Genomic DNA, 27,556 nt, shown 5'->3' with positions numbered 1-27,556 from the left:
GTGAAATTAGTCAGAAAAGGACAAATATCATATGTCTTCACTCATATGAGGAATTTAAGATACAAAATAGATGAACATAAGGGAAGGGAAGCAAAAATAATATAAAAACAGAGAGGTGGACAAAACATAAGAGACTCTTAAATATAGAGAACAAAAAGGGGTTGTGGGAGGAGGGATGTTCTAAATGGGTAAGGGGCATTAAGGAATCTACTCCTGAAATCATTGTTGCACTATATGCTAACTAACTTGGATGTAAATTTAAAAATTTATTTATTTATTTGTTTGTTTGTTTGTTTATAAAAAATAACTTCTAAGGCTCTGAGAATCCCTGATTCCTAGTTTTACATTCATGAATTTGGGAGAGGTGAAAGACAAACGTTTGTGTACAAGTTCTCAGGATGTGCTTGTGATTCTGTGGTGGTGATTTGTTCATACAGTAGGAATCAAGATCATGAATATGAACAGGTACAACTTTACTAATATGTGGAAGTGGACTGCTCCACCCATAAAGGTCTGTCATAAGAATGTACAGGGAAAGGGAAAGGGACAGGTTCTGCACATGCTGGTGTAAAGGCATTTGGTATATATTTTATACAGGCCACCAGTTTGGATATATCATAATTATTTGTCTACATGTCAACTTTGACAATGGTTGTCATCACTTGAGGCCAAGGATCAAGTTGTACTCATTTTTATTGTTCCCTTCATATTTCCAGAGTCTAGCAGATGCCCCAGCATGGTAGTTTCTCTCTCAATAAATAGGTATTAAATTAACACTTGCTGACAGAATAGAAATGAGAATGCAGTGGGCTGCTTGTTTGGGAATTTGGCTCAGTGAATTGTCTATTTGTATGTGCAGAATGTAATGAAGATGGAGATTTTGAGTGTACAGTGGGCATATGTTATCCCCCTTCCTGCCTCCACCAGTAACATAGCTGCCTAAGATTTAAGACTGAGGGACTGAGTTTCAGTGAATTAACTTAAAGGTAGTGCTGGCATTGCTGGGGAATTTCCCAGAGATTCTATGCCCGGGTAGGAGGGTGGGCAGGGAAGGGGTTGAGGATATCTGGATGAATTGGAGGTAAGGTTTACATTGGTGATTCTTGACCAAGGATCCATTATTAACCTATCCCTCTTTGAAACTTTGTGTATGTTCAGGGTGCCTCTTCTGGGATGAGGACTGATAGCTTTTGTCAGACTCCTAAAGGGATCCTTTGCCTAAAAATGTTGAGAACCACGGCACTAGATAGAGGATGTGTGCTAGAAACTCTAAATCCATCCTTCTCAGAGTGTGGCCCAAGAACCAGCAGCATGGACATCACTTGGCAGATTTTGAGAAAGGCAAAATCTCAGGTCCCATACCACACCTGCTGGATAAGAGCCCACATTTTTAACAAGATCCCTAGGTAATTAGTGTACATAGTAAAGTTTGAGAAACACACCTCTAAATACTCTTAAGAAGTATGTCTCTTCTATGAAGCCTCACAGACCAATCTTGTCTCCTTTAAATGTAAATGAGTTGTGAGAAAATGACCAGAGAAGGAAATTCCCAGCAGCCCAAAAACCTAATGGACTAAGTATCACACACATCTGGACATCTTTGGAAGTGGACATTTCTTTCCAAAGCAAAAGAGACACTTTTCACCGCCCAGATTTCACCTTCAGGCTGGTAAGAGGCACTGTCCTGAGGAATTCTCAGATACAATCAGAAAGGAGGAGAGATTCATCTTTGCTAGGATCCATCTTTGGAAAACTGAAGAAAGCTGAGCATTAGGGACCAGGGGCTACAGTGACAAGAACTTTTTTTTTTTTTTTTGGTTGAGAGTAAATGGCAATTAAAATAAAATTGAAAGAGGTCCATGTGTGGACTTGTATGGAAGACCCAAAAAAGAGAATGCTGGGAAGAATGCATCTTATTCCATGGAGTCTGGCCTTTCCAAAGGGTCCAGGTTTGTGCACAAGAAGAGCTTGTGGGAATTTGCCAAGGATGCAAATCTGTTACCCCAAATAATCTTGGAGAAATCAGTATTGTTAGCAGAGTAGTTGTTATATTAATTGCATGTTTTCCCATTTTTAAACATGGCATGTTCCCATTTCCCATTTTTAAACATGGCATTTCTTTGGTTTAGAACCTACTAGAATCCTTCAGGATGCCTAGTCCAAGGTATATTGGCACCAAATGCTATAAAATACCCCACACTTTTTTCCTTTCCAGATTACCTCTTGTCCCCAAGCCCTAGGCCCCTGGAGATACCATGATATACTCCCCTGTCACCTTCATATAGGAGCCATGTTCATCATCAAAACTCGTTTTGCTGAACTCAGGAGTCACGTGGAGCTTCTTTGCTTCCAGCCCCAGGAACCACAGCTCCGTGTAGCCCAGGATCTCACTTTGTTCATAAGAAGACAGCTGGTTCTTAAAAAACTTTAAGGCCTCTGTGTGAAAGACACTATCATTGTCAGTTGAGGCAACAAGGGGATTTTCCCAGAGGGCTGATGATGGCACCCCTTCCAGCTCATGAGTCAGTCACTCTTTTCCTCAACTAGATGGCTTACTAAGGATCATGTGTCTTTAATCTCACAGGATAAAAATGTAAAGGATAAATGCTAAGGTGTCATATTCATTTCAACAAATCAGGAGGGAAACACAAGAGAAGGGAAAGGGAGAATTTAGACCTCAAAAAGCTATGAGTTGCAGCAGCATGGTAAAAATTCCAGACATAAACCTAGTGTCAATAATAGTATGTAGTTATGGCAGCAGTTTCCAAGTTAATATGGTTTGGGGCTACACAAATGGTTTATCCTGGGAGGGTTTGCAAACTATAATGACTTCAAGGACCCAAGAGGTAGTTTAAATGCAACTTTAAAGGGGCCCAGGAGATATTCCCACTCAAATCTGCAGCTAAGCCAATGAGTACCTCCAACTACAAGGAAGGAATGTGTGTTCACTCTTCTCTAACCCTCACTGATTGCCAGACCCCATCAGGTGTTTGGTGTTTGGTCTGAGGGCAGGTGGGGTAGGAGAGGGAACTGCTGGAAGGAAACAAGACATGAGAGAGAAAACCTGTGTGAAGGGCAGTCATGTGAAAGCTGAAAATGGCATATTCTTAGCTCAGAAGACAGAACCATGACCTAAGAGCACTAGGAGCAGATATCAGCTCTGTAAAGGCAGAACTAGCTCAGAACTGAAGTGATGTGGTCATGGATGGTTCCCGAGATTGTTTAAGAAGAAGGACAATAATTTCAAAGCTGCAAGTAAAGAGCTCTAAGCATTGGATAGTGTCGGCATAGTGGATATTGGTTCTCCTCCTTTGAATTCTAATAGAGGATGAATCTCTGAACCTTGTGAGAAGTCAGGCTCCTGGCCAAAAACTGATGTGTGATTTTTCTGGCCCAACACCTGGAAGCTTAGCCCTCCCCACACAGTTCATCTTGTGACACCTTGGCCATCTAGAACCAGCCCCCACTATACTCTGCTACCACTCCAGAGACATACCTGCTGCTGTCAGAGGCACCTTGTGCTTTCTTGGTGGTTTCTCCTCTGGCTTGGAATCTTGGGTTTTAATGCTTGAATGGAAAGTCATTTCTGAAGTCTTGAGCTCAGAAGCTGACATCTGATTGTGAGTCTGATTCTCCTGTCCAGACAAAGAGACTTGAAATAAAGGACTGCTTAGACTTCTCTGGGATGTCACAAACCATTTATCAGACCAAGGAAACCCACATCCAGCCAGACTCTTCTCCTTCCTTCCCATGGAGAAAATGGTAATTATGAGACATTAGGTTTTCTCAATCTTCCTCTCAAAGGAATCAATCTCATGATTCTCTGTGAGGCCCATGCACATTACCATGTGTAGTTGACTACCCCAGTGACATTTACTGCAGGAAGAAATGGAATAGTTTTTTTGTTGTTGTTGTTGTTTTTGTTTTTTGTTTTTTGTTTTTTACTGCTGCTCTGGAGAAGGCCAGTTCCTAACTAGATAAAGTGACTTGACCAAGGGCACAAACACATGAACTTACGTGTCTATAATACCTCTTTAACTTGGCACTTTCTCACATCTCATTTGGCCCTTACACAAAAAAAGGGGACACTGGAGGAAAACAATTATTCTGTATTCTTCTACCATTTGTACATCAGACATTTCATTCTTCCTTTCCACAAAGAATCCTCATGACAATCCTATAGAGAGCCCATTTTGATTAAAGAAGGTCAGTGATTTATTCGATAAGGTTTGCATTCATTGTAAGGGGTGAGAACAGGACTAGAGCCCAAATATTCAGGTGCCATTGTGCTTTCCCCACCATCCTAGGCCTTCATAAACTTGGTTGTAGACTGAAGTCACATCTTTAACCTGCCTGCTCAGGGCCAGGTCCATTGCCCTGTACTTACCTGATACAGCAAGGGTGGCTTTAGCAAGATTTTGTTGCTGATGTGTGGGAGGTTAACCATGTTCTTCTTCCCCTTGGTATCCACAAAAGGGAGTGAAGTAATGCTGGTGTTTGTATTCTATATAAGAAGGAAGTGGATAAGGTACAGACGCCTCAGGCAAGAAATCTATGTCTTCAGGGAGTCATTTCTCCCAGGTTTCCCACCAGAGCAAGAATGAGCCTAAACCAAATACAGGCCTAAATCTATTTTCAAAGCTCTTGTAGAGAAAATAGAGTGGAAAAGCATATGGGCTGTGGGTTTGAATCCCTTCTCCATCACGTACAGCTGTAGACCTTGAATGGGTGACACAACTCTTCCTTTAAGTTTTAGTTATCTCTTCACTACCATGGGGACAAAAATGGGATCTACCTCATAAGGGTTTTGTGAGGTAAATGAGGCAACTCATGTAGAGTATTCCATAAGTGTTAGACATTATTATCATCATTTCAATATCTTACAACCATAATATGGGGCAGTTCTTCCTGCTATATAATTTGCATCTTCCTTGGTATAACATAAGCTCCCACCTCCTCTGCATTATTGATTTGACCTCACTTGGACCCCTGCCCCCATGTATTGACTGACTGATTTATTGATTATGAGAGGTAGTCTATTTATCTATCTATCTATCTATCTATCTAGTGAATAGCAACATTTAAAACTGTGTGGAAATGAGTAAATGGTGATGTGGATAGAGTATATGCATCATATTATGCTGAGGTGACCAAAAATGCCTCTGAAAAGCTACCCTGTAGCTGGAAAGCTATCCTACCTATCCTCATCCTTCCCTAGAGAAAACACACTAAGTATCACTTCCTACCTTAGGCAAGAGTCGAGTCATTCTGAGGTTCTTGATCTTGGGAGGTGGCTTCTGGACTTGAACCAAAGGCTTACACTCAACCTAGATCAAGTACAACAGTATTGGAATAGTGCTTAGCATGCTATTACCTCAAGCTGTTGAGACATATGTTTTGCTTCATTATCACAATCAAGATACACTTGAAGCCAGCTCTCCTGACCCCAAAGCTAGGAAGAGCTAAGAGAGGCTCAAGAAGTACTGAATGAATGTATGAATGAATGCATATAGAAACAAGTGTTCTTTCTCACAGTGCTTATTCTGGATTGAATTTTACTATGGTTTTCATACTTTTTAAAAAAATCTATAGAAGCCTTTCTTCAAATAAAATCTTAATTAGGCACCCTGGACACGGGAAGAAGTCAAAGCTGAGCTGTTCTTTCTACAGAGAAGGAAATGCCCATAGTCTTGCCAAGGGACTCTTTATGCCCTCAGAGTGGCTCTGAAGGTGCCCTAGTGGAACCCACTAGAATACAGAAGACCAGCCTGAACACCAGTGGTTGATCAGAAGAGACTTCACATCTAGAAAGGGGTCTGGAGGAAAAAGACCAAAACAGCAGAGCTGTGTCCCTCAAAGGGTGGCAAGCACACAAGGAAAGTGTGTGACATAATTGTATATAATACAAGATAACAGTTATCTAATGGTTATGCATTTATTTTAGTATCCACGTAAAAACTATAGCACATTAAACCTGTAATTTTGTAGTTGTTACTATGTAAAATGATATTAAACTTTAAGGCAAAGACAAAAACAAAAACAAAGTGTGAGTGTTATGGAGATATGGCAAAAACCATGAAGGTGGCACTGAAATGACTAAAGTTTGGCAAAAACAGGCTACAGTTTGAATCTAGGTTCTGCTCTTTGAAGCAGAACTCATGGGTTCCCTCCTTCTAGCCGTCTCTTAGGGAACTGAATGACCCTTACCCAAAGCTGAGACAAGCTGGTGCCAGATCCACTTCTATAAAATTTGGTATACTGGCCACATTGAAATAGGAACTGGGTATAGTACTTTAATATCATCCAGTATAGCTAAGCACTCTACAGAGCTATAATGAAGGGAACCATTTAGAATAGTACATCTTGACCTCCTAGAATAGGGACATGCTCTGAGGGAGAATGGGCTGCATAGAGCATGTCTCATAGCCTTACACCAAACTAATTTGATTCGTTAACATATACTAATGCAGGATTTGATTGTCTATTGAAAAGGCAATGATGCTATCTGAGAAAATACTGCAGTCACAAATCTCAGAGTCCCAACTTCTCATCAAATAAGTTTGTGGGACTAAAACTTATAACAATCACCAACAATGACAAGCTAGCATTGAGAACAAGTTGGGGAGACTGGACAGAAAAAAATATATTAACAAAACACAACTAAATACCAAACAAAGGGCATGAAGATTGAGTGTCAACAAAGAAGGAAGAGATCACTGTAAATAAAGTCTTCCCAGGTGGATGTGAGGAGGCTTTGTGGAAAGGGTGTCGCTTGGCCTGGGCTTTAACTGGGAGGAAGGGTAGAGAGCATGTTCATTAGGTGAGACAATATCTGGGAATGCTCTGAGGGTTTCCACTGCTCATGCTGGGTAAGCTGGAGCAGAGGGTACACTGGATTATGGAAGGCACTGAATGCTAAGGTAAGATATGTGATCTTTATCTAATGGGCAATAGTAAATCACTGACAGTTTGTAAGGCTGGGAGTTACATATGCAGAGCAGTATTTCAGAAAGACCCTTCTAGCAGCAATGTGGCATAAAATAACGATTAGACAAACTCTGAAATCAGACCTTAGTTTTATGTATTTTTTTTATGAAATTTATTGACAAATTGGTTTCCATACAACACCCAGTGCTCATCCCAAAAGGTGCCCTCCTCAGACCTTAGTTTTAAATCCCAGCTCCACTACTGATTAGTTGTTTAACCTGGGGCAAGTTATTAACCTTTTTTTTTCATGTAATATGGAGATAATAACAGTACCATCTTCCTAGGGTTGTTGTAAGTATTAAATGAGTTCATATGCATAAAGTGCTTAAACCAGTGCCTTGTATAAGCAAAGGGTAAGTGTGTGCTAGACCTCATTCTCCTCTTTTGTAAAATGAAGAGTGATTTTGGTTATTTCTCATGAAACAAGAAAATCATGGACTTAGAAATGATGGAGAATGAGCAAGATGATGCTGAACTTAAAATGGTTAAAGGAATTGAAGATGTTTAACATGAGAGAAGATAAAATATCTGGGAGGTTAACAATTCTGATACTGCCATCATATACACTGGAATCAGATGACTAAATAAATGGACTACAGATGACAGGAACCAGGTTTCCCAATGTTGGACTGGAATTTATAGATAATCAAGATCAACATCAACATTATCACTATGTGATAATAGATTAGAGTTGGAGACATAAGTAGGAACTCATGTTTAACTCAATGTACATACAAATGGTTACACATAGTTATATTTATAAATATGTGTATATGCAAGGGTTAATACATGTGCGTGTGTGTGCGTGTATGTGACGCACACACATTTCTTTGTTTTATTAGCTTGAGAGGTCCTAAAAGAAATAACACCCCAGTAGAAACAAGGGAACCTAACACTCACAGCTTGGTTTTTAATACCATTCTCCAGTAAAAGGAACCAAGTTCCTTAGAGAAATGATTGGTTCTAGGACTGAAAAAATGTACAAGATGAGCCTGGAGTATCTTCTAGTGACATAAAGTAAGGAAGGAGTAAAAAAAAAAAAAACACAAAAAACAATAACAAAACAAAAAAACACATTGATGAGAGTGTGTCATCATAGGAACCAGCTGAAAAAGTTCCCAATGGCCAAAGCTGGAACAATTGTAGCAACAAAATAGTGTTGGTTTGTAACACAAACTTTAAAGCAAATATCTATGAATCCATACAGATATAAATGAATGATTTAATAAAGAAATTGGCAGAAGAAAAGAAACATATCTTCCATGCAGAAGAGTACCTAATATATTATACAGATACTCCACCACAGAGGGTGGGAGCACAACTCCCCACTTCTTAAGCTGTGCATAGTGGCTGGTTTCCCAAAAGTATAACAAGGAAAGAAGAGAACAAAAGCAACTTTACAGGAGAAACCAGACAAACACTACCTCGGCCAGGTAATCTAGTCAACATCAGCAACCATGAAGCATGTAGATAGTAGGTGTCATTGATATAATTTGATGAAATGGCATTTTGCTTTAGTGGTCTTCTTCCCAAAGCCTACAACCCCAATCACATCATGAGAAAAACAGACAAATTCTGATAGAAAGGCAACCCACAATATACGTGGTCAGTATTCCTCAAAACTGGCAAGGTCATTGAAAACAACCAAAGTCTGAGAAACTATCACAGCCAAGAGGAGCTTAAGGGGACATGACAGTGAAATGCAATGTGACATCCTGCATAGGAACATGGATAAAGGACATTAAGTGACAATTAAGGAAATCTGCCTAAAGTGTGGAGTTTAGTTAAAAATGTATCGCTGTCAGTTCATTGTTGTAACTAAAATACCACACAAATACAAGATTTTTAATAGTAGGGGAAACTGGGTGTGAGGTATGGAGTGGTATAAGGGAACTCTGTAGTAGCTTCTCAGCTTTTCTGCAAGGCTAAAACTGATCTTAAATAAGTATATTAATAAAACAAACAAAACCCCTGAGGGGAGGGGTGATATCAGAAGGGCTATTGCTTATGACTCAGTATGAACTTGCTCTACGTGATCTGAAGGATGGAATGAGGTCAAAGTGTGGGATTTATAGAGAGGTAGTTTCGAGTTCAATAAAAAGAAGGATTTTCTAGAGCTTAAATGGAACGGGAGTTCTTATGAGGTAGTGAGTTCTCCATCACTGGAAGTGCCAAGTCCACCTAATGAGCACCTGTGAGAAATGTGCATGGACTCGATGAGTGGGCAAGATATAACCTCCAAAGTCCTATCTGTCTCAAGACTCATTCAAGTGACCCCTAGGAGTGCATCTTGAGTGCACCCGTCATCCTTTCATGGAACCAACGTTGAGGACCATCGTATAGAACAATGTTTCCCAACTTTGTCATACCACACCACACATAAAAAATTATATTTGTGTGACACTCTGGGGCAAAAAGAGGGGGCAGCTCATAGACAGACTCTACCAACACAGGGTTCCAGCTGCCTCAGGCTCATCTGCCCTGAGGGCTGCTGATCTCTACAACTGTGCACACCTCTACCAGTGTGTCCTACAAGTTTACAAACTTTCTGCTTGTTTGTCTCCAGCAGCTTCCTCGAGAGACACATGATGGCCCATAACAACATTTCATTCTATCGTGGTATCCCCAGGAGGCAGGAAGAAGAGGGTGTGATCTCCCATATTCACAGTGGCAAAGCAGAATTTTTCCTTTAAGACCATGAGCTTTGTGGCACTGTTCTATGATCCCTGACTAACCTCTGAGCCAATGTAACAAGAATCTCTAACAGTCATGAGATCTATCTCCAAATTTAGCGTTCTCAGTGTAAAAAATGTTTTATTCACAGGGTACATAGCATAGGCAGTGACTCCTATGCTGTATAAAACCTGGGCACTGGCCCAAAGCTAGAGAAGCCTCTGGAGGAGCCAGGAGATAAAAAGACAAGATATCTGAGGATGCCACCAGGGCCCTTTCACGGCTTCTTGTTATGAGCATCACTGTTTTTGGAGGCCTTCTCAACAGCCAGGATTGAACTCTGAAGCTCCTCTATTTTCCAGATTTCTTATACAAACATGTACTGCTTTTATAATTTAAAAATACTGTTATTTAAAAACAATATTATAACAAAGAACTCTAAATGGTTCATTGCAACACTAGCAGGGAAAGGCAGTGACAATGGCAGGGGGCACTCTTTCCGTGAGAGCCTGAAAGAGAATCAGACCTGAGAAGACACTGTCAAGGAACCTGGACTCAGAGCCTCAGAGCATGGACACTGCACTGTACAGATCGAAAGAAGGGAAGGGAACCCCCATGTTCACAAGTGGGCTCAAGTTGCTAGGAGACCCCTGTGTTCACAAGTGGGCTCAGGTTGCCAAGATTCCCCCACGTCTAGGCCCATATTCAAATCTTGGGATTCTCCTGGGGTCTCCAGCTAGTCTTGCTGTCACTGGGTGATGATCCAGAGGGTCTAGGCACTGCCCCAACATGCATGGTGAGAAGGCTGGTCGATCAGAAGCCTGGAGTCTCAAATCCTGACCCTGGGCCCCTCCTCTACCTCTCTTGTGTCTCTGTCTTCTGAGCTAGAGACTCTTAGGTTCTCACACTTCTTTTGTTTTCTCAGCAAAAGAAAAAGGCAAATTCTATCTCACTACTTTGCAAAAGCCACCTCACCTTCCTCAAATAAAAGCTGAGTTTGGCTTCAAAGCTAATTCGAGGAAGGTGGGAAAACTGAAACCCAGCTGAAAGCTCCACCCCCCACCCACATCCCCAACATTCAGGCAAAAGAGGTAACAGGTGCTAAAACATTCCAGTTGCTTATTCCTGTGACTTGCTCTCAAGGATTCTTCCAGGAACACCTAGGTCCTGCCTCCCAGGCCAGGAGGATATACAGAATCACAGAGTTGGGATGGACTTTACTGATGCATTCATTTTTAACATATTTACTGAGCGTATCTATGTGTCAGGCAGTGTGCTAAGCACAGATCACACAGTCCAGACGTTTCAAATTTACTGAAAAGCTCTTAAAATGTAGAATCTCCATCCTGACCCCAGACTCCTTAGTGGTGGGGCCTAGAAACCTGTATTTTTTAAAAAGTTTCCCAAGTGAGTAATGTGCAGCCAGAACGGGAGCCGCAATCTAATGCCATCCCCTCCTTGGGAATTCATCTCTTCCTGCCCTGAAGTTGGCTTTCTTTTATGTCCTTGATGTTTATGTTTCCTTCCTTATTTTTTGTGAATTCTTATCTCCCCTCAGCAAGAGTGTATGGCAACAAACATGAGGCCCCTCAAGAGTTTTCCCTCTGGATGGTTCATGTAGGGGGTCCCCACAGTGCCTAGCCATGTGTTAACATCCATGGCACCATAGTCACAAGAGCCTGGACTGAGCTGAGACCACCTGCAGAGACAATCTTGCATTTGCTGGGTGTCTGGGATGGGGGCAGTGCATGTCATCTTCCTTGCTGGTACAGTGGGATTAGCTATAGGCTGCTTCTAATGAAGGCTGCCTCTTCGTATGTTGTCACAGGGGCGTGCCTTTGTTATAAATCTGGATTATTCAACACAAGCTGACTGCAGTAAGCACAACCTCCCACTTGCAGGATTGAATGAAAATATTTTCAGAAACTTGCAAATTATCATTTATGATTTCCTACCATGGGTGGCATAATTGTGTGAGAATGGAGATATCCCTCCAAGACTCTGCCCACCATATCCCTAGTTTAGGCACCTGTTGTAATGGTCTCCTAAGCACTACCCTGCCCCTTCCCCAATCCATCCTCTACTGCCTAAGACCTCATAAATTAAACATGAACCTCTGATCTTGTTGCTGCACTCCTTAAACTTCCCCAATGACTTCCCAGGGCATGGATGTCCTGGCATAGAAACCTTCCCAGCTTCATCCCTTGTCATGGCCTTGGCCCTGACCTTTTGGCTCCAGAAATAATGAATGCCTTGCAGTTCTTAAACAACTTGTTGGTTCACATCTCAGCACTTCTGCTCCTGCTGTTTCTGCTTGGAATATTGTCTCATTGCCCAGTTGTCACCTTCCTCCGTTCCAAGTCCTTGTCATTGAACTTTGTCATTGTCCTTGAACTTCCAAGTTCAAGTCCCAGCCAAAGTGCCACATTCTCCATGAAGCCTCCATAGCCACTGCATGTGTAACTTTCCCACTACCCCATGCTTCATACTTGCTCTGACCACAGCATCTGCAAAGGTTTGTTACACAAGGTTGTCTTACATCTGCCTTCTTCTGCCAGACTATGAGACCCTTTAATAAAAAATCTGAGTCTTATTTCAGAATCCCAAGCCTAACATGGTATCTCACACATAGTAGTCACTTAAATATTTGCTAAAGGAAGGAAGGGAAGGAGAAGGGGCAGACTGAAGGAGCAGGAAATCCCTAGTACTTGTTCTCAAAGACTTGAGGTGACTCTCAGTCACCTGGGATGATGAGGGAGAATAAGGCGAGCTGAGGGCAAAGTACAGGCTAACAGCACCCTTCCACACCCAGGTGGGATATTATGTGATATTCCTCAAACACCCATGGCTTCCCAAGAATAGAGGAAAGGAAAGTAAATGGTTGACTGACAGAGATCACAGTCATGCAGGATGGGAGTCTTCTTCGTTTACAGATAACTCAGTAAACTGCAAGAAAAAGGCAATTTTATCCATAGCCTAATATCCAGAAACCTATAGACTCTGTTTCCTGGAGCCCTAATATCACCCTCATCAAGAGGTAAGTGGGGGTTAAGTGCTTGCCATAGTGATATGGGAAACAAAGACAAATGAAAAATTAAATTTCCTTACTGCCTACAGCCCATGGACAAGTTCTTGAAACAAGCAGAGTGACCTTCCTCTAGGAGCTCAGCTGACTCGATGATGATGCTTTGCTAGGGGCAAAAGGGAACCTTGGCTTAATATTATCCTGACACCCCACCCCCTCAGGATCCTGTAAATCTACTTTAACATATACAAATTCCTTTGGAAACTTCTTTTATCTCAACTCCCCCAAGATTTATTGACAATCATACTCCAAGCTTATAGCCCCCTGATATACATCTGAAGGATCCCATGATGGAGGTTTTACTAAACAGTAATAAATCACGTCTTTCTAACAACAGCTAGCCCCTCAAGGTCCTGGAAACCTTGCTTCCAAAATTCCTTAGATAATTATGCTGTCCCTAACCCCCTCCCAACCTGAAGGTATATAATCACTCTTCACAACCCCAGTGCAGCTCTTTCTGTCCATGGGTCCTGTCCCTGTGCTTTAAGAAAATCACCTTTTTTTGCACCAAAGATGTCTTCAAGAATTCTTTCTTGGCCATTGGCTCCAAATCCCACCATCACCCCAAAACCCCATCAGGGAGGCAGTTGAGCTTGGATGTCAACTCTGCCTTGTTGATAGTCCACTCTCTCCCCCATGTCACCACATTCCTTCTCCTAGTGGCTTCCTCTCCCACCAGGGGCCAGTGCTCTCCTGCTCCCTGGCACTTCCTTTTGGAAGGAATGCTTCCTAGTCAGCAAATGCACACAAGAGAATTCCCCTGTCCATACCCTCTTCTCAAAGGTAGTTTCATTTTCAAAGAGAAAGCCTAGAAAAGAACATATTTTGATGCAAATGAATGAATCTCTATTCACACAAGACTTCCTGGTGCTGGGGAACTAGATAAAAGAGAAATCCCATGTCCTGCATCAGTGCCCTGTCCCTGGTGGCACTGTGCCTTCCTCTTCTCTACTTTGCATTCTCCTCAAGCCAAGCCCCCACAACAACATGTGTGGTTTACCCCTCCATCACAGGGGAGTATATTTTCTGCCGCTTTATAGATAGCTAAAGGATAATAGGTCAGGTCCTTTTGCAGGGCTCATTAGAACAGAACCTCAAGGCTCACTGTCTCATCTTATTACCTTGGACAGAGCCCTGGGTGTCCTCCTCATTGGCAAAGTTCAGGGGAGAACGCAACTGGACTCTCAGCAAGCATCAAGGCCACCCTGGTCTCCTGCCCCTGGGCCACCCAGCCTTTGCAGAAAGGCACACTTCCATCATACCACCCCACCTTGATCATACCTCCCAGGCTATTTTTCTATTTTCTCAGCTGGCTCCTCCTTGTCTCTTCCTCTTCCCTGTTAATTAAAAAAAAAAAAAAAAAAAAAAAAATCCCCCAGTGCATGGCCAGGGTTGGATGAAGCTCAAGTTTGATGATATCAAATCACAGCTTCCTCCTTGCAGGCTCCATAATCCCTTCCCAGAAGCCAGAACAACTGAGAATTCAAAACAAATGCATTAATGCAGAGAAAGGATGTGATGAGAAGAGAGAAAAAAAAATCTTTGGGGATTCTATATAGAGCACAACAAGTTTGACAATTAGGCCCATCGGAGCACCATGAGAGCTGGGAGAAAGAGGCGGTTGCTAGGCTCCTCACATCCCCAGCTAAGGCATTAAGCTACTATCACTGCACAGAGCTTAGGCAAATTGCAGCATCTCTCCCATGGCTGGCTACTTCTAGCTAAGCTTCTGCCCTGAAAGCCCCTTTGGTGTGTGAAGAAGCCCAGGATGCCTGGACAGAAAAGAGTAGCCTCTTGCTTATACTCACAGCCAAGCCTGGACTCAGGAGACCCATTAGAAGAGTAAACACAGCCAACCACTTGGGAGGGCCAGACTTTCATCTCACTGATCCAGTATCCTCTCTGGAGTCCTGCCCACCAGGCTGTGTCCCTGGTGAAGGTGGAGGAAGGAGAGCCTTGGCATCCTTAGGGCTTGAGGGAGGGGCAAGAGCTTGAGTCTGAAAGCCCAGATGCTTGGAGCCATTTTCTAATGGATTTAGTGCATGGCCTAGGGGGAGACATCCCTTCTGATCTTCTGATAAATGAAGTTTGGACACTTATGGTGATGGAAGCCACCTTAGGAATCTGTAATCAAATGCCCTCATTTCACAAATGGAGAAAGGGAAGTTAAGGAGGCTATCCAAGTGACCTGTCCAAGATAACACAGCAGTAGCAAACCTGAGTCAAGAATCTATGCCACCAAGTGCCTTTTTACTGTACCATGCTGCCATCAGATGATGTCTGACCTCTTTTGTGTTCTGCCATGAAACTGAATGGGAAGAGATTATAAAGCATTTCCCCTTCAAAGGTCTCTAAATACAAAATAAGATCATGCCTTTATTCTGATGGTGCCTGGATAAAGTTGCCAATAGATAGAAACATTCAGAAAGCAAGAATTTATTCTATAAATTAGACACTAAATTCTTGCCAATAAAAAGTAGATTTATGCATCCTCTAAGAGTTAGAGTAGCTGATTTCTAAGGTTCTATTCCCATTGATTCAGATTCATCCAATGCATTTGCAAAAGTTATTCCTTCTGCCTGAAATGCCTGCCTTCCAACTCACCACACAACCTCTTTGCATAACCCCAGCAGGACCTCATTCACTTTGAAAAAAAATATGAATAATGAGCCCTATAACTTGTACCCTTTGATGGGACTGTAGCTGATTGGCATGCCATTGAAGCACGATCATGTACCTGGGCAGTAACAACATCTTTTTTTTTTTTTTTAATTTTTTTTTTCAACTTTTATTTATTTTTGGGACAGAGAGAGACAGAGCATGAACGGGGGAGGGGCAGAGAGAGAGGGAGACACAGAATCGGAAACAGGCTCCAGGCTCTGAGCCATCAGCCCAGAGCCCGACGCGGGGCTCGAACTCACGGACCGCGAGATCGTGACCTGGCTGAAGTCGGACGCTTAACCGACTGCGCCACCCAGGCGCCCCAGTAACAACATCTTAAGAAAACTTTCTCTAGGCCCTCATAGAGTTTTGTTTCTACTTTAGTGACTACACTAACCATGCCCTATTGTCATGTATCTTTTTACATGTTTATGTCCCTCACTATACTATGCACACACAAAAAGGAGATATATATATGTTTATTTTTGTGTCCTAGCACTGAGGATAATGCTTGGCCCAAAGTTAGCTCTCAATAAACACTTGTGGGATGGTTTATGAAAGAATTCATCCATCAAAGGTCTTTAAAGCTTCACAGAAGAGAAAAAAAGTACTTGACTCTAAAGTCAGATATTCACTGGAATTCTTACTCTGCTACTTGCCAGTAGTGTGACCTTGGCAAGCAATTTGTCTTCTCTCAGGCTCAGTTTCCTTTTCTGTAAAATAAGACTAGTAACCTTACAGTAAAACTAAAAACAAAAACAAAGCACTCATGCAAACAGACACACACAAAAATAAGGTACTGTGAGTAAGAACTAGCAGAGACTATAGATACCAGAATCAGAAACCTTCCCCCTCAAAAGCTCCAAAAACTGAAATTATCAGGTAAAAACTAAAAAACAATCATGTGTGATACGCTTAAAGAAATAAAAAAGACTAAAATATAAGCTACCATGCAAATAACCAGATTTAAAAATAAATAAATTAGAACTTGGAAAAATAAAAAATATATATAAAAATTGAAACTTAAACCTTGATGAATGGACTTAATAAAAATAAAAAATATTCAAGCAAAAAAGGCAGAACCAGGCACTTCACAGAAGAGGAAACACAAATGCCAATTAACATACAAAAAAAGACTCAATCTCATTAATCATCATCAAAATGCAAATCAAAATACAATAAGATATTGGTACCCATCTACCAAACTAGCACATAGAAAGCCATACAATAATAAGTGATAGAAAGGATGAGGAACCATTAGAACTCACACATACTGCTGGCCGCAAAGTACTTTGATACCAATGTTTTAGAAAAGAGTTTGGCGTTACAGTAACGTTAAGCATCTACATACCCTGACACCCAGCAATTTCCCTCTTAAGTGTCTACTCTAGAAACCCTGCATATATGCACTAGCAGATGTGCACAACAACATTCATAGCAGCACCATTTTTGATAGCAGAAACCAGCAAAAAACCACATGCCATCACCTGCAAAACTGCAAGAAGTGTGATACGCCCATACAATTGAATACAGCAGTGAAACTGATTTACAAACAGGTTCCTGTGAACAGAAGGATTGATATGGACAGTACCTAAGGGACATAGGCACTGAGCAATCAGAATGGAGACCTGATCAATCCAAGCCAGATGCTGTACCAGGGTATGCTGACTTAGTACTGGGCCTGAGAAGTGACTGTAGAACAAAAACTGAACAGCACGATTCCATGTATATAAATCCAAAAACATGGAAAATTAAACAATACATAGTTTAGAAGGATTATAAACATGTAGAGAAATAAATGAAATAACATGTAAAAGAGTGGTTACCTCAGAGGGGTCAATGTAACGTAAGATGGGGAGAGACACATAGGAGACTTCTTCCTTAAACTTCCTTAAACTGTGTAATATATACCCACAAGGGTGTTCATTGCATTATTATTCTTTACACCCTACACACATACTTAAATATTCTTTTATATATTTGATATTTAATAATAATTTTTAAAAAGCATTAATCAATTATAGATAAAATCTGAATCCCGATTTCAGTTTTTATTAGCAGAATGGTTTTAGGTAACTTGCTTAATCTAATCTCTTTGTATCTCAGTTTCCTCCTCTATAAAATGGGGGTGATAACTGCCTCAATATTGCTGAAAGAAGCAAAGGTAAAAGGCTAAACATACATAGGGGAGGAGGTCGTATTTCTAACATATCCGGATCTCCACCTCCAATGTCACTTTCAATGGAAGTTGCCTATTCAGTCTGATTAATTCTGATACTCAGAGAAACTCTCCATGTCTGCCTGTTTCACTTCCTTGTCACAGCAACAGAAGGCAATCTGCAGTCTTTCTCTCTCCAAACCAAGAGCACCAATGGGAATGCAAAACAAAGGAACTGGTACTTATTATGTAGATCTCAGAAGGAAGCATGGGTCCCAATGAGAAAATGGGAAAAAGTAAGTAAGCACTCCCCTTTGGGAATGGATGTGTTGGCTTTCTTTCTCTCTTCAGCTATAATTGACTGTGACTTCTGTTTCTTTGCAATACCCAATGGTCAGAATGCTTGTTTTTCCTATGGAGCACCAATAAAGAAATGAGATGGTGTAAACCCTCAGATCTTTTTTCACTGTGGAAGACTCATTACTAAGTCTGTCTGCTACAGGAAACCCCTTTCTGTTCAATGAAGAGGAGGGAAGGTAAAAGAAATCAATATTGAATGGCCCTCCGCTGGCAAGCTCATCCTCTTATCTCATTAATTTCCACTGCAACGGGAGAGGGGGTTGGTAGGAATAACTATACCAAGTTTCACAACCAAGAAAGAACCTTAACAATCTAACCAAGGTCTCATAGCTGGTGTCTAAATAGACATCTGTCCCCACATGATAGAAAAGAACTTTAAAAAAAAAAAAAAGTGTTCATGATCCCAAGAGATTCTGATTTCAGTGGCCTTTATTTTTATTTTTTTTTTAATTTTTTTTTTCAACGTTTATTTATTTTTGGGACAGAGAGAGACAGAGCATGAACGGGGGAGGGGCAGAAAGAGAGGGAGACACAGAATCGGAAACCGGCTCCAGGCTCCCAGCCATCAGCCCAGAGCCTGACGCGGGGCTCGAACTCACGGAGCACGAGATCGTGACCTGGCTGAAGTCGGACGCTTAACCGACTGCGCCACCCAGGCGCCCCTCAGTGGCCTTTAAAACCTTTCCCAAGTGGGGCGCCTGGGTGGCTCAGTGGGTTGAGTATCCGACTTCAACTCAGGTCACGATCTTGCGGTCCGTGAGTTCGAGCCCCGTGTCAGGCTCTGGGCTGATGGCTCGGAGCCTGGAGCCTGCTTCTGATTCTGTGTCTCCCTCTCTCTCTGTCCCTCCCCCATTCATGCTCTGTCTCTCTCTGTCTCAGTAATAAATAAACGTTAAAAAAAAATTAAAAAAAATACCTTTCCCAAGTGATTTTAAATATCCAATCAACATTGAGAACCACTGGTCTAATTCCATCTCAGCTCTCACTGATGAGGAAAATAAGGGCTGGTCTGTACCATTCTCGGCATTAACCTGCAACATCTGACCTTTCTATAAAGAATTCCAATTTTAAGCTTCAGGAGAGATGGGATTGTTTTGTTTTGTTTTGTTTTGTTTTGTTTTGTTTTGTTTTGTTTTGTTTTGATCTGTTTTGTTCTCCACATCCCCAGCACCTAGAACAGTGCCTGAAATGAGTAGGCACTCAATAAATAATTGTAGAGGGAAAAAATAAACAAACACTTTCCTAGTTTCTATTCCACAAGTACACATTGAGTTTTAATCTGTGTGAGGCACTGTCCTAGGTTCCAGGCATTTAGCACTGAACCAGACAAACAATATCTATGCTGTTACAGCACTTCTGTTCAAGAACAGCACTATTCAATAGAAACATCATGCAAGCCACGTGTGAAATTTTAAATTTTCTGGTAGCCACATTTAAAAGTAAAAAGAAACAGGTGAAATTAATTGTTATGTATTTTATTTGACACATCATTTGCAGAACACTACCTTAACATGTAATCAGTATAAAATTTTTTACAGTGTTATCAAGGAGTTAACATGCTACAAAACCCACCCAATTATAAAAAGTTATCAGTAAGGTACTTTACATTCATTTCCTCACACCAAGTCTGTGAAACATGGTGTGTATCGTTCACAATGGCAGCATACCTCCAATTGGACAAGACCCATGTCAAGGGCTCCGTAGCCTTACCTGGCCAGTGGCTGCACTATTGGTCAGTGTAGTTCCACAGGGCAAGGCAGACAGTAAACAAGTACACAAACAAATACAGAATATAATTAGAAAGGGTGTTGAGGAAGGCTTGTCTAAGGAGGTGGTACTCAGAAATCAAGTGACTGGAAGGATAGAGGATAAATAACAGAACCTGTTCTTCCAGTGTTGAAAATAGGAAATGTATCTTTAGAGGGCTTAGTTAGGAAGTCCTTTGTAGCTCCTATTCATCAACTGTCAGAAAAGCTGTAAAGTAACACTCTATATTAACAGAGTTCCCTTCCCCAGACTTCTCCCAGGTTCTACTCCTAAATGGTCTAAGAGAGACCCCGGAGTGCTGCTAGGTCCTCCAGGCCCAGAAGCTGGCCGTTAGGCAACACGTTTTCTATGAACAGAGTTACGGAAGAGCCAGATATCATCCAACCTACTAGCTGAGATAACTGTGATGTTCCCTCTGCTGGCAGTCAGGACAAACTATAACACAGGAGCATTTTCCTCAAGTGCGGAGAGATCCTGTGTCATTGGGAGCCACTGTGAGAGCCCTGGGATCTTTGCCAGCTAAGTGGAGAGGACAGAGACTCTCCACAGGCATCCAAGGCAAATGACTTCCTGCAGAGATCTCTCTGTGGCAGATGGCTCTTTAATATTTAGTCAAATGAATGGGGACATTTTTTAAAGCATCCTACATTACTATCCGAAGATCACGCTGTTGTCTTAAATCCAGGTGAAATCAATTATTAAAAACAACATTTTAAAACTCTCTTAGCTGGGGCCACCTGGGTGGCTCAGTCGGTTAAGCGCTCGACTCTTGGTTTCGATTATGATCTCACAAGGTTCATGAGTTTGAGGCTCGCATCAGGCTCTGTGCTGACAGTGCAGATTCTCTCTCTCTCTCTCTCTCTCTCTCTCTCTCTCTCTCTCTCTGTCCCTTCCCTGCTTTCTCACTCATGCTCTCTCTCTCAAAATAAATAAACTAAAAAAAAAAACTCCCTTAGCTGAAATACTACCAAGATCCATATTTAAAATAAATATTTATTATTATAAATATTATAGTTATAACTTAGAAGATTAAATATTGTGAAAAAAATATATACATTATTATCAATTCATTCAAAAATTCAAAATATTTTTTCCAACACTTGCTTGGGGCAGTTGATAGGCTGAGATTCAGAGCACTCTTCTCATCTTCCATGTGTTTTTAGGTCAAGAGATTATAATTCCTTCTTTTCATCCTCCAATTAATATGATTATCCACTGAAACCCAAGATTTCATATGCTGTGGATGGTTATTGACTTGTTTTCATTTCCTTACTTAAGCCTATTCAGCTCAACTGGATAAGAAGTCCATTGGGGAAAATGAACAGATAGTGAAATGACATTTATTTATGGCCCATAAGAATAATTACCAATGTAAAGACAATAGTTATAAGTTTAGATGGTATTTTTTATTATTGATTTTTTTTAAAGTAGGCTCCATGCCCAGCGCAGAGCCCAACATGGAGCTCAATGTGGGGCTTGAACTTATATGACCCTGAGATCAAGATCTGAGCTGAGATCAAGAGTTGGACACTTAACCGACTGAGCCACCCAGGTGCCCCTAGACAGTATTTCTAAATGGTGTTGTCAATTGCTGGCAGTTACAAAAAATACAACATAAATGAATTTTTATTCAGCATGATTTTTAAATTTTTTTTTGACAATTCTTGTTGTGGCAACTATAGCAGAATAGGTTTTCCTTAAAATTAATATAAATATATGAAGAAATTTTATAGGACAACATTTAACAGAGTTGACATGACTCAGCAAAGAGGCAATGAATAGAGTGGTTAAGAATATGGGTTTGGGGCTCCTGGGTGGCTCGGTGGGTTAAGGGTCCAACTTTGGCTCAGGTCATGATCTCACAGTTTGTGAGTTCAAGAGCCACACTGGACTCCAAACTGGTAGCCTGGAGCCTGCTTGGGATTCTCTCTCTCCCTCTCTCTCTCTGCCCTTCCCCCACTCATGCTCTGTCTCTCTCAAAATAAATAAACATTAAAAAAAAGAATATGGATTTGAATTCCATCTGCCACTCAATGGTTTATGGCCATGGCTAATTAACTTCACTTGAATCTCAGAAATCGGGATAATAATTGTACTTGCCTCTAAGATTCATGTGAGAGTCATCCAAGCACTCAGTAAACAGGAGCTCAAGCAGATTAAAACAAATGTAAGTTGCAAAACTCATGGTGATTTTTCTAAGTCATGACCAAGACCATTCTGTTTGTATAATAGTTTTAAATGTGAACAGAATGTTGTCTTTATTATCCTGTTTGATGTAGATTTACTATTTTAAATTAAATATTAATTTTTGCTTTGTCAAAAGAAATGTTTTAGGTATTAATAAATTTTTGTACCTATGAATTATAAAATAATGGTTTTGTTGTATGTGATAATGGCAGGGATAGGGATGGGGAACAACGGACATCAGGATTCATTTTTATGAGTTATAACCCTGAGGGGGAGAAGGCCAGGGTTAAATCAGCAACACTGCTTGGAGGAGGTGACCTAATAGTCATAATTTTAAGGAAGTGGTGTGTGATCTACAGGGAGGCAAACTTTCACCAGGCCTCAGATAGGCTGCTGAACTCTGGTTCTTCGAAGCACTGACACGAGCAGGACTCAAAGTCAAACCTAATGCCCCAGACTCAAGTTTGCCGCAGAATTTTCAGAGCAAGGACCCCAAATAATACGATCTTTTGAGGAAAGTGTGAAATTCAAACTGAGGGCATTAGATGAAAAAGTACGCCTGATTTAGAAGTAGATCTTGTGATCACAAAGTCACCACATCACAAAATTACCTTCAGTGCTGTGGCATTTTACTAGTTTTGAGGTAAAAAGGAAGGCACCATGTCTGTGTTAGGGAACACACACACACACACACACACACACACACACAGACGTTTTCTGGAAATTTCTTGCATACATGTTTGGAACATTCTGGGACACATCTAGTGTGGTTCCAGAAATACGGAGCGCAATACAAGACACTGTAGAAGAGACATAGCCTCAGGCTACCTGTTCGATGAAGGCCCTGCAGTTCTGGAGTTCATGACACTACACTCTGGCCTTGTAGCCAATTTCCCTCCAAGCCCGCCCAGACCTGGCTCTACCAACCAGCCTGGTCCACCCACAGTTCCCTTCCCCTCACACTGTCATCAGAGGTGCTTGGGGCACAGTGATCACCACTGGGTCCAGGGTCCCCAAGTCTTCATAATGACACCCCTATTCCCCAAATGAAATTCAAGGATCTTTACCTTCACAGGGTTGACATCCTGTTTCTTTCTTGTTTTCAAAACTGGGAAGGATGTTAAACTGCATTTCCTTGGCTTTTTAGCATCCATTGTAGTCCTACAGGAGGAAGGGTAGAAAGAAAATTGGCAGTAGGAGCAAAGTGCCGGTAACGTCCCCAACACCCAAGGCGGGAAGAACACAGGGCAGGCTTGGAGACAGAAGTAGGTGGCGGGCCTGAAACAGTGACTGAGTCTCTGTTACTCCTTTTGTTTCCCTTCTGGTGACTGATGATGTCAGGAGAGGGGGCGTCTTGGCATGAGACTTTGGGAGCTCAGAGCAGAGGGAGATGGCAGCCAAGGAAGAAAGATGAGCTAATAATGTGGCCAGCAGTTTAGGACACCAAACAAAAAGACCCATTTCCTCTAGCTCACTGCAAAGTAAAACATTCTCTTGCCACACACACCTTACACTCTGAAAGATACATACATTAGCAGTTACTTGGTAGCTGAATGCCTATAGAAAAAGAAAAAAATGACAATTGGTAGAAATGCTTTCCCTGGATCTCATTTAGCCATTTTTGCACCTTCTTTACTCAGGGCACAGCTCCATGAATAATGAACTCGCTGCAAGAGGAAGAACTAATTCAACTTAAGTTTATGGCATCTAGTCAAAGTGGTGATTTATGTGAGTGGAAGAGTCTTAGAGGCTCTCATGCCACTGCTACACACCTGTTCCACAAGCAGATGGATGCTGGAACTCTGCTTTGTGTCCCTTGGAAGTCCCTGGTCAGCCTCCAACTCTAGCAAGAGCCAAGGGAATCGGGAATATATGAATAAGGACAGAAAGGGAATCAGCGCAAATGTTATCCTGGCTTCTGCCTACCATTCCATTGCTTAGGTTCTTACAGACACTATAATAGTGACAGCATCACAATTTTGAAATTATTCAGAGGACTGAAGACAAGTCACGCCCACTGTTCTTGCAGCATAATGTTGGAAAATCAGAAATTACTTGTCTCTATATAAGGAGAAGTTTAAAAATGCAGCAATATGTATTATAGACTATGATGCGATCATTTAAAAAAATGAAGCAAATTTCTATGTATGCCTGTAATATATTGAATAAAACAGAATAATATGAATGATTCCATATTTATTTAAGAAAAACCAAGATGTCTGCATGACTTTACACAGGCATATTGAGGAATATAGAAAATTAAACCATAAAGTTAATTACCTTTGAGGGACAGAGCTGAGAGAGGGGGGTGGGGACTTTAATTTTAACACACACACACACACACACACACACACACACAATATAAAAAAAGTCCTTCCCACCAACAGTGCAAAAGGGTACCTGTTTCGTGCCCCCATGTTTATAGTGGCACTTCCAACAATAGCCAAATTATGGAAAGAGCCTAAATGTCCATCAACTGACAAATGGATAAAGAAGATGTGGTTTATATATACAATGGAATACTACTTGGCAATGAGAAAGAATGAAATCTGGCCATTTGCAGCAACATGGATGGAATTGGAAGGTATTATGCTAAGTGAAATAAGTCAGTGAGAGAAAGACAGATACTATATATGTTTTCACTCATATGTGGATCTTGAGAAATTTAACAGAAGACCATGGGGGAGGAAAAGGGGGAGAGAAAGGTACAGAGAGGGAGGGAGGCAAACCATAAGAGATTCTTGGATACTGAGAACAAACTAAGGGTTGATGGGGAACGGGGGAGAGGGAAAAGTGGGTGACGGGCACTGAGGAGGGCACTTGTTGGGATGAGCACTGGGTGTTGTATGGAAACCAATTTGCCAATAAATTAAATAAATAAATAAATAAATAAATAAATAAATAAAGTCCTATGCAAACAGTATGGCGGCTCCTCAAAAAATTAAAAATAGAACTACCCTATGACCCAGCAATTGCACTACTAGGTATTTACCTAAGCGATACAGGTGTGCTATTTTGAAGGGGCACAGGTACCCCAATGTTTATAGCAGCACTATCGACAATAGCCAAAGTATGGAAAGAGCCCAAATGTCCATCGATGGATGAAGCGATAAAGAAGATGTGGCATATATATATACAATGGAGTATTACTCAGCAATCAAAAAGAATGAAATCTTGCCATTTGCAACTATATCAAATCAAAAAGAATGAAATCTTGCCATTTGGATGGAACTAGAGGATATTATGCTAAGCAAAATTAGTCAGAGAAAGACAGATATCATATGACTTCACTCATATGAGGACTTTAAGATACAAAACAGATGAACATAAGGGAAGGGAAGCAAAAATAATATAAAAACAAGGAGAGGGACATAACATAACAGACTCTTAAATACAGAGAACAAACTGAGTGTTGCTGGAGGGGTTGGGGGGTGGGGGGAATGGCTAAATGGGTAAGGGGCATTAAGGAAGACACTTGTTGGTGTGAGCACTGGGTGTTATACATAGGGGATGAATCACCGGAATCTACTCCTGAAACCATTATTGCTCTATATGCTAACTAACTTGCATGTAATTAATTAATTAATTGATTGATTTAAAAGTCCTATGCAAAAGCAAACAAAAAGTAATAGTTGCTTCTCTTCAAATGATCATAATGTCCCTTCTTTGTTCCCTTCCTTCTTTCATTTCTACAAACATTGCTGAGATAATTCCTCTGACAAACCAGACATGGCCTCTGCCCTCAAGGAGAGTTTGTAATCTAGGAGGGGAGACACATGGACATTACAACGTACATGATCATTACAATGCATGTGATCATGGCATTAATAGAGGCCTGTGCAAAGAGCTAATGGAGCACACTTCCAGGGATGACTAACGTCTGTTGGAAGAGCCAAGGAAGCCTCTGCACTTAAGCAGAGTAGAATTGTCCTTGCGGAATAAACAGGAGAGGAATGGAGTCGAGGACAGTTGGAGAAGACTGTGTAGGCACAAAAAGTATGAAAGAGCAGTGCCTTCTCCAGAAAGTGGGAGTACATGGACATTGCTGGTGGAGGGCCAGAGAGCTGGTTAGACTGTAAAGAAAGGGTCGCATGGTTTATTCTAAGCCTGAAAAAATCAGACTTGTACTTTAGGATCATCTCTCTGGCAATGCCATGGAGCAAGGTTTGGAGGAGCTCAAGTGGGAAGCTGTCTGGAGCATCTAGGCAAGGCATGATGCGGGCCTCAACCAAGGCAATGATAGTAGGACAGAGTGCAAGTGGGAACCTGGGATAATTTGGGGGACAGAACCGGTAGAATTTGGGCCATCAATCTAATGTGGAGGTTGTAAAATCTGAACACTGGGGAAGAATGAATATAATTCTTTCTGCCAGGGCTCTGTATCAAATGTTCCCTCCATCTACTTCCCAAGGATGTGGGACACCATACAAGTCCACGTGCCTCTTTCCTGGCAAGTGGAGCTTTTTCTTCATTTTAGCTTCAGGTGCCCTGTCGGTGAAGACTACACAAAGACCTGAAGAAGATGCTGAGGCATCTTGGAGTCTCATCTCAGTGCTGCCCCCAGACAGATTCTGAGCAAGTCATGTGCCTTCTCGAGACTCAGTTTCCCCATTTTTAAGATTTGTAAGACTGGACCAGATGACTTCTGATGTCCCTTTCAGTTCTAAGCTTCTTTGATTCTAATTTTATTAAATATTGTCAGATTGGGGGAAAAATTCTATTGTGACTTTGGATAATTCTGTGGTTCTCAAAGACTATTTTGTGCCATTTTTCCCCTAAGAATGCATTCAATCTAACTTCCATTTAATCCATGACACTTAGTCCACACTCAAAGCTTCACAAATACCATGTTTTATCCTCAAAATAAGTAGTGAACTATGTAGAGTATGTTTTATAGCTTGTTTATAACTGTTGCATGAAGGATTAGAGAAAACAAATAAATTCATCTCAGAGCTAGAGTAAATATTGCTTTGAAAACTGAAACTAAGACTTAAAAATTACTCCTATTATTTTACATGAAGATCAGTTTCCCTACCTCTCCATCTTATATACCCATCTCTTTCCTCTGGATTTCAGCATTTTTGCTTGTGTTACTTGATCAACAACTTTATTGTTAATTATTTTAGGGGTAGACACTTCATCTCATCTTGATTGTGAATCTCTTGGGGGCAGGAATGATGAACTTGGATTTTGTTTTATTTTACTTTATTTTATTTTTTATATTTTTCATAGGGGCATGGACAATGACTTGTCTACTGAAAGGCCTTTGTACAAATGTTCTGAAGAAAGAGAAATCTAAGACAGTTTAGATTAGTTCATCAAAAAAATTTGAAATCACCATCTGAATGTCAGAAACTGTGCAAAGCATGGGGGATTGAGAGATAAATAGAACAGAATCCTTGCTTTCATGGAGTTCAGTCTTGTGGGCATGACAGACCCATAAACAGTGGACTGCAGACACAGTATTTTATACATAATGCATTATCTATGTACACCAATCTTCGATGCCCAGAAAGGATATATATCTTTTGAGATTTACCTGGTATGGTTTTAGTATTTTTACTGCAGCTGTTCAGTAGCTAGTTCTTTATGCCCTGGAGAGCTACCTTTGGGGCAGAAATTGTGGCAGTGAAGAACTTTGCAGGGACTCCCTTTGCATTTCTGTGAACAAGAGACAA

At 41.1% G+C, this 27,556-nt stretch overlaps 1 protein-coding gene across 3 annotated transcripts in view; it reads right to left on the bottom strand.

Annotated features, from left to right (window-relative positions):
- Nucleotides 1-27,556, bottom strand: part of DYRK4 (dual specificity tyrosine phosphorylation regulated kinase 4) — a 52,814-nt gene that overhangs the window by 23,349 nt on the left and 1,909 nt on the right. Inside the window, exons 2-7 of one of the 3 annotated variants that reach the window (XM_043564188.1) lie at nt 27,418-27,539; nt 22,946-23,039; nt 5,247-5,327; nt 4,388-4,504; nt 3,497-3,635; nt 2,276-2,436 (exon numbers count right to left, since the gene is read on the bottom strand). In XM_043564188.1, the coding sequence (XP_043420123.1) occupies nt 2,276-2,436; nt 3,497-3,635; nt 4,388-4,504; nt 5,247-5,327; nt 22,946-23,032 (585 nt within the window). In that variant the 5' untranslated portion in view covers nt 23,033-23,039; nt 27,418-27,539. The remainder of the gene's footprint in view (nt 1-2,275; nt 2,437-3,496; nt 3,636-4,387; nt 4,505-5,246; nt 5,328-22,945; nt 23,040-27,417; nt 27,540-27,556) is intronic. The other 2 variants (XM_043564189.1, XM_043564190.1) reach the window with 2 other exon arrangements.

This window comes from Prionailurus bengalensis, chromosome B4 (assembly GCF_016509475.1).
Source record: "Prionailurus bengalensis isolate Pbe53 chromosome B4, Fcat_Pben_1.1_paternal_pri, whole genome shotgun sequence".
NCBI lineage: Eukaryota > Metazoa > Chordata > Mammalia > Carnivora > Felidae > Prionailurus > Prionailurus bengalensis.
Note: the sequence above shows the minus strand (reverse complement) of the source record. Positions and strands in the feature narration are given on the sequence as shown.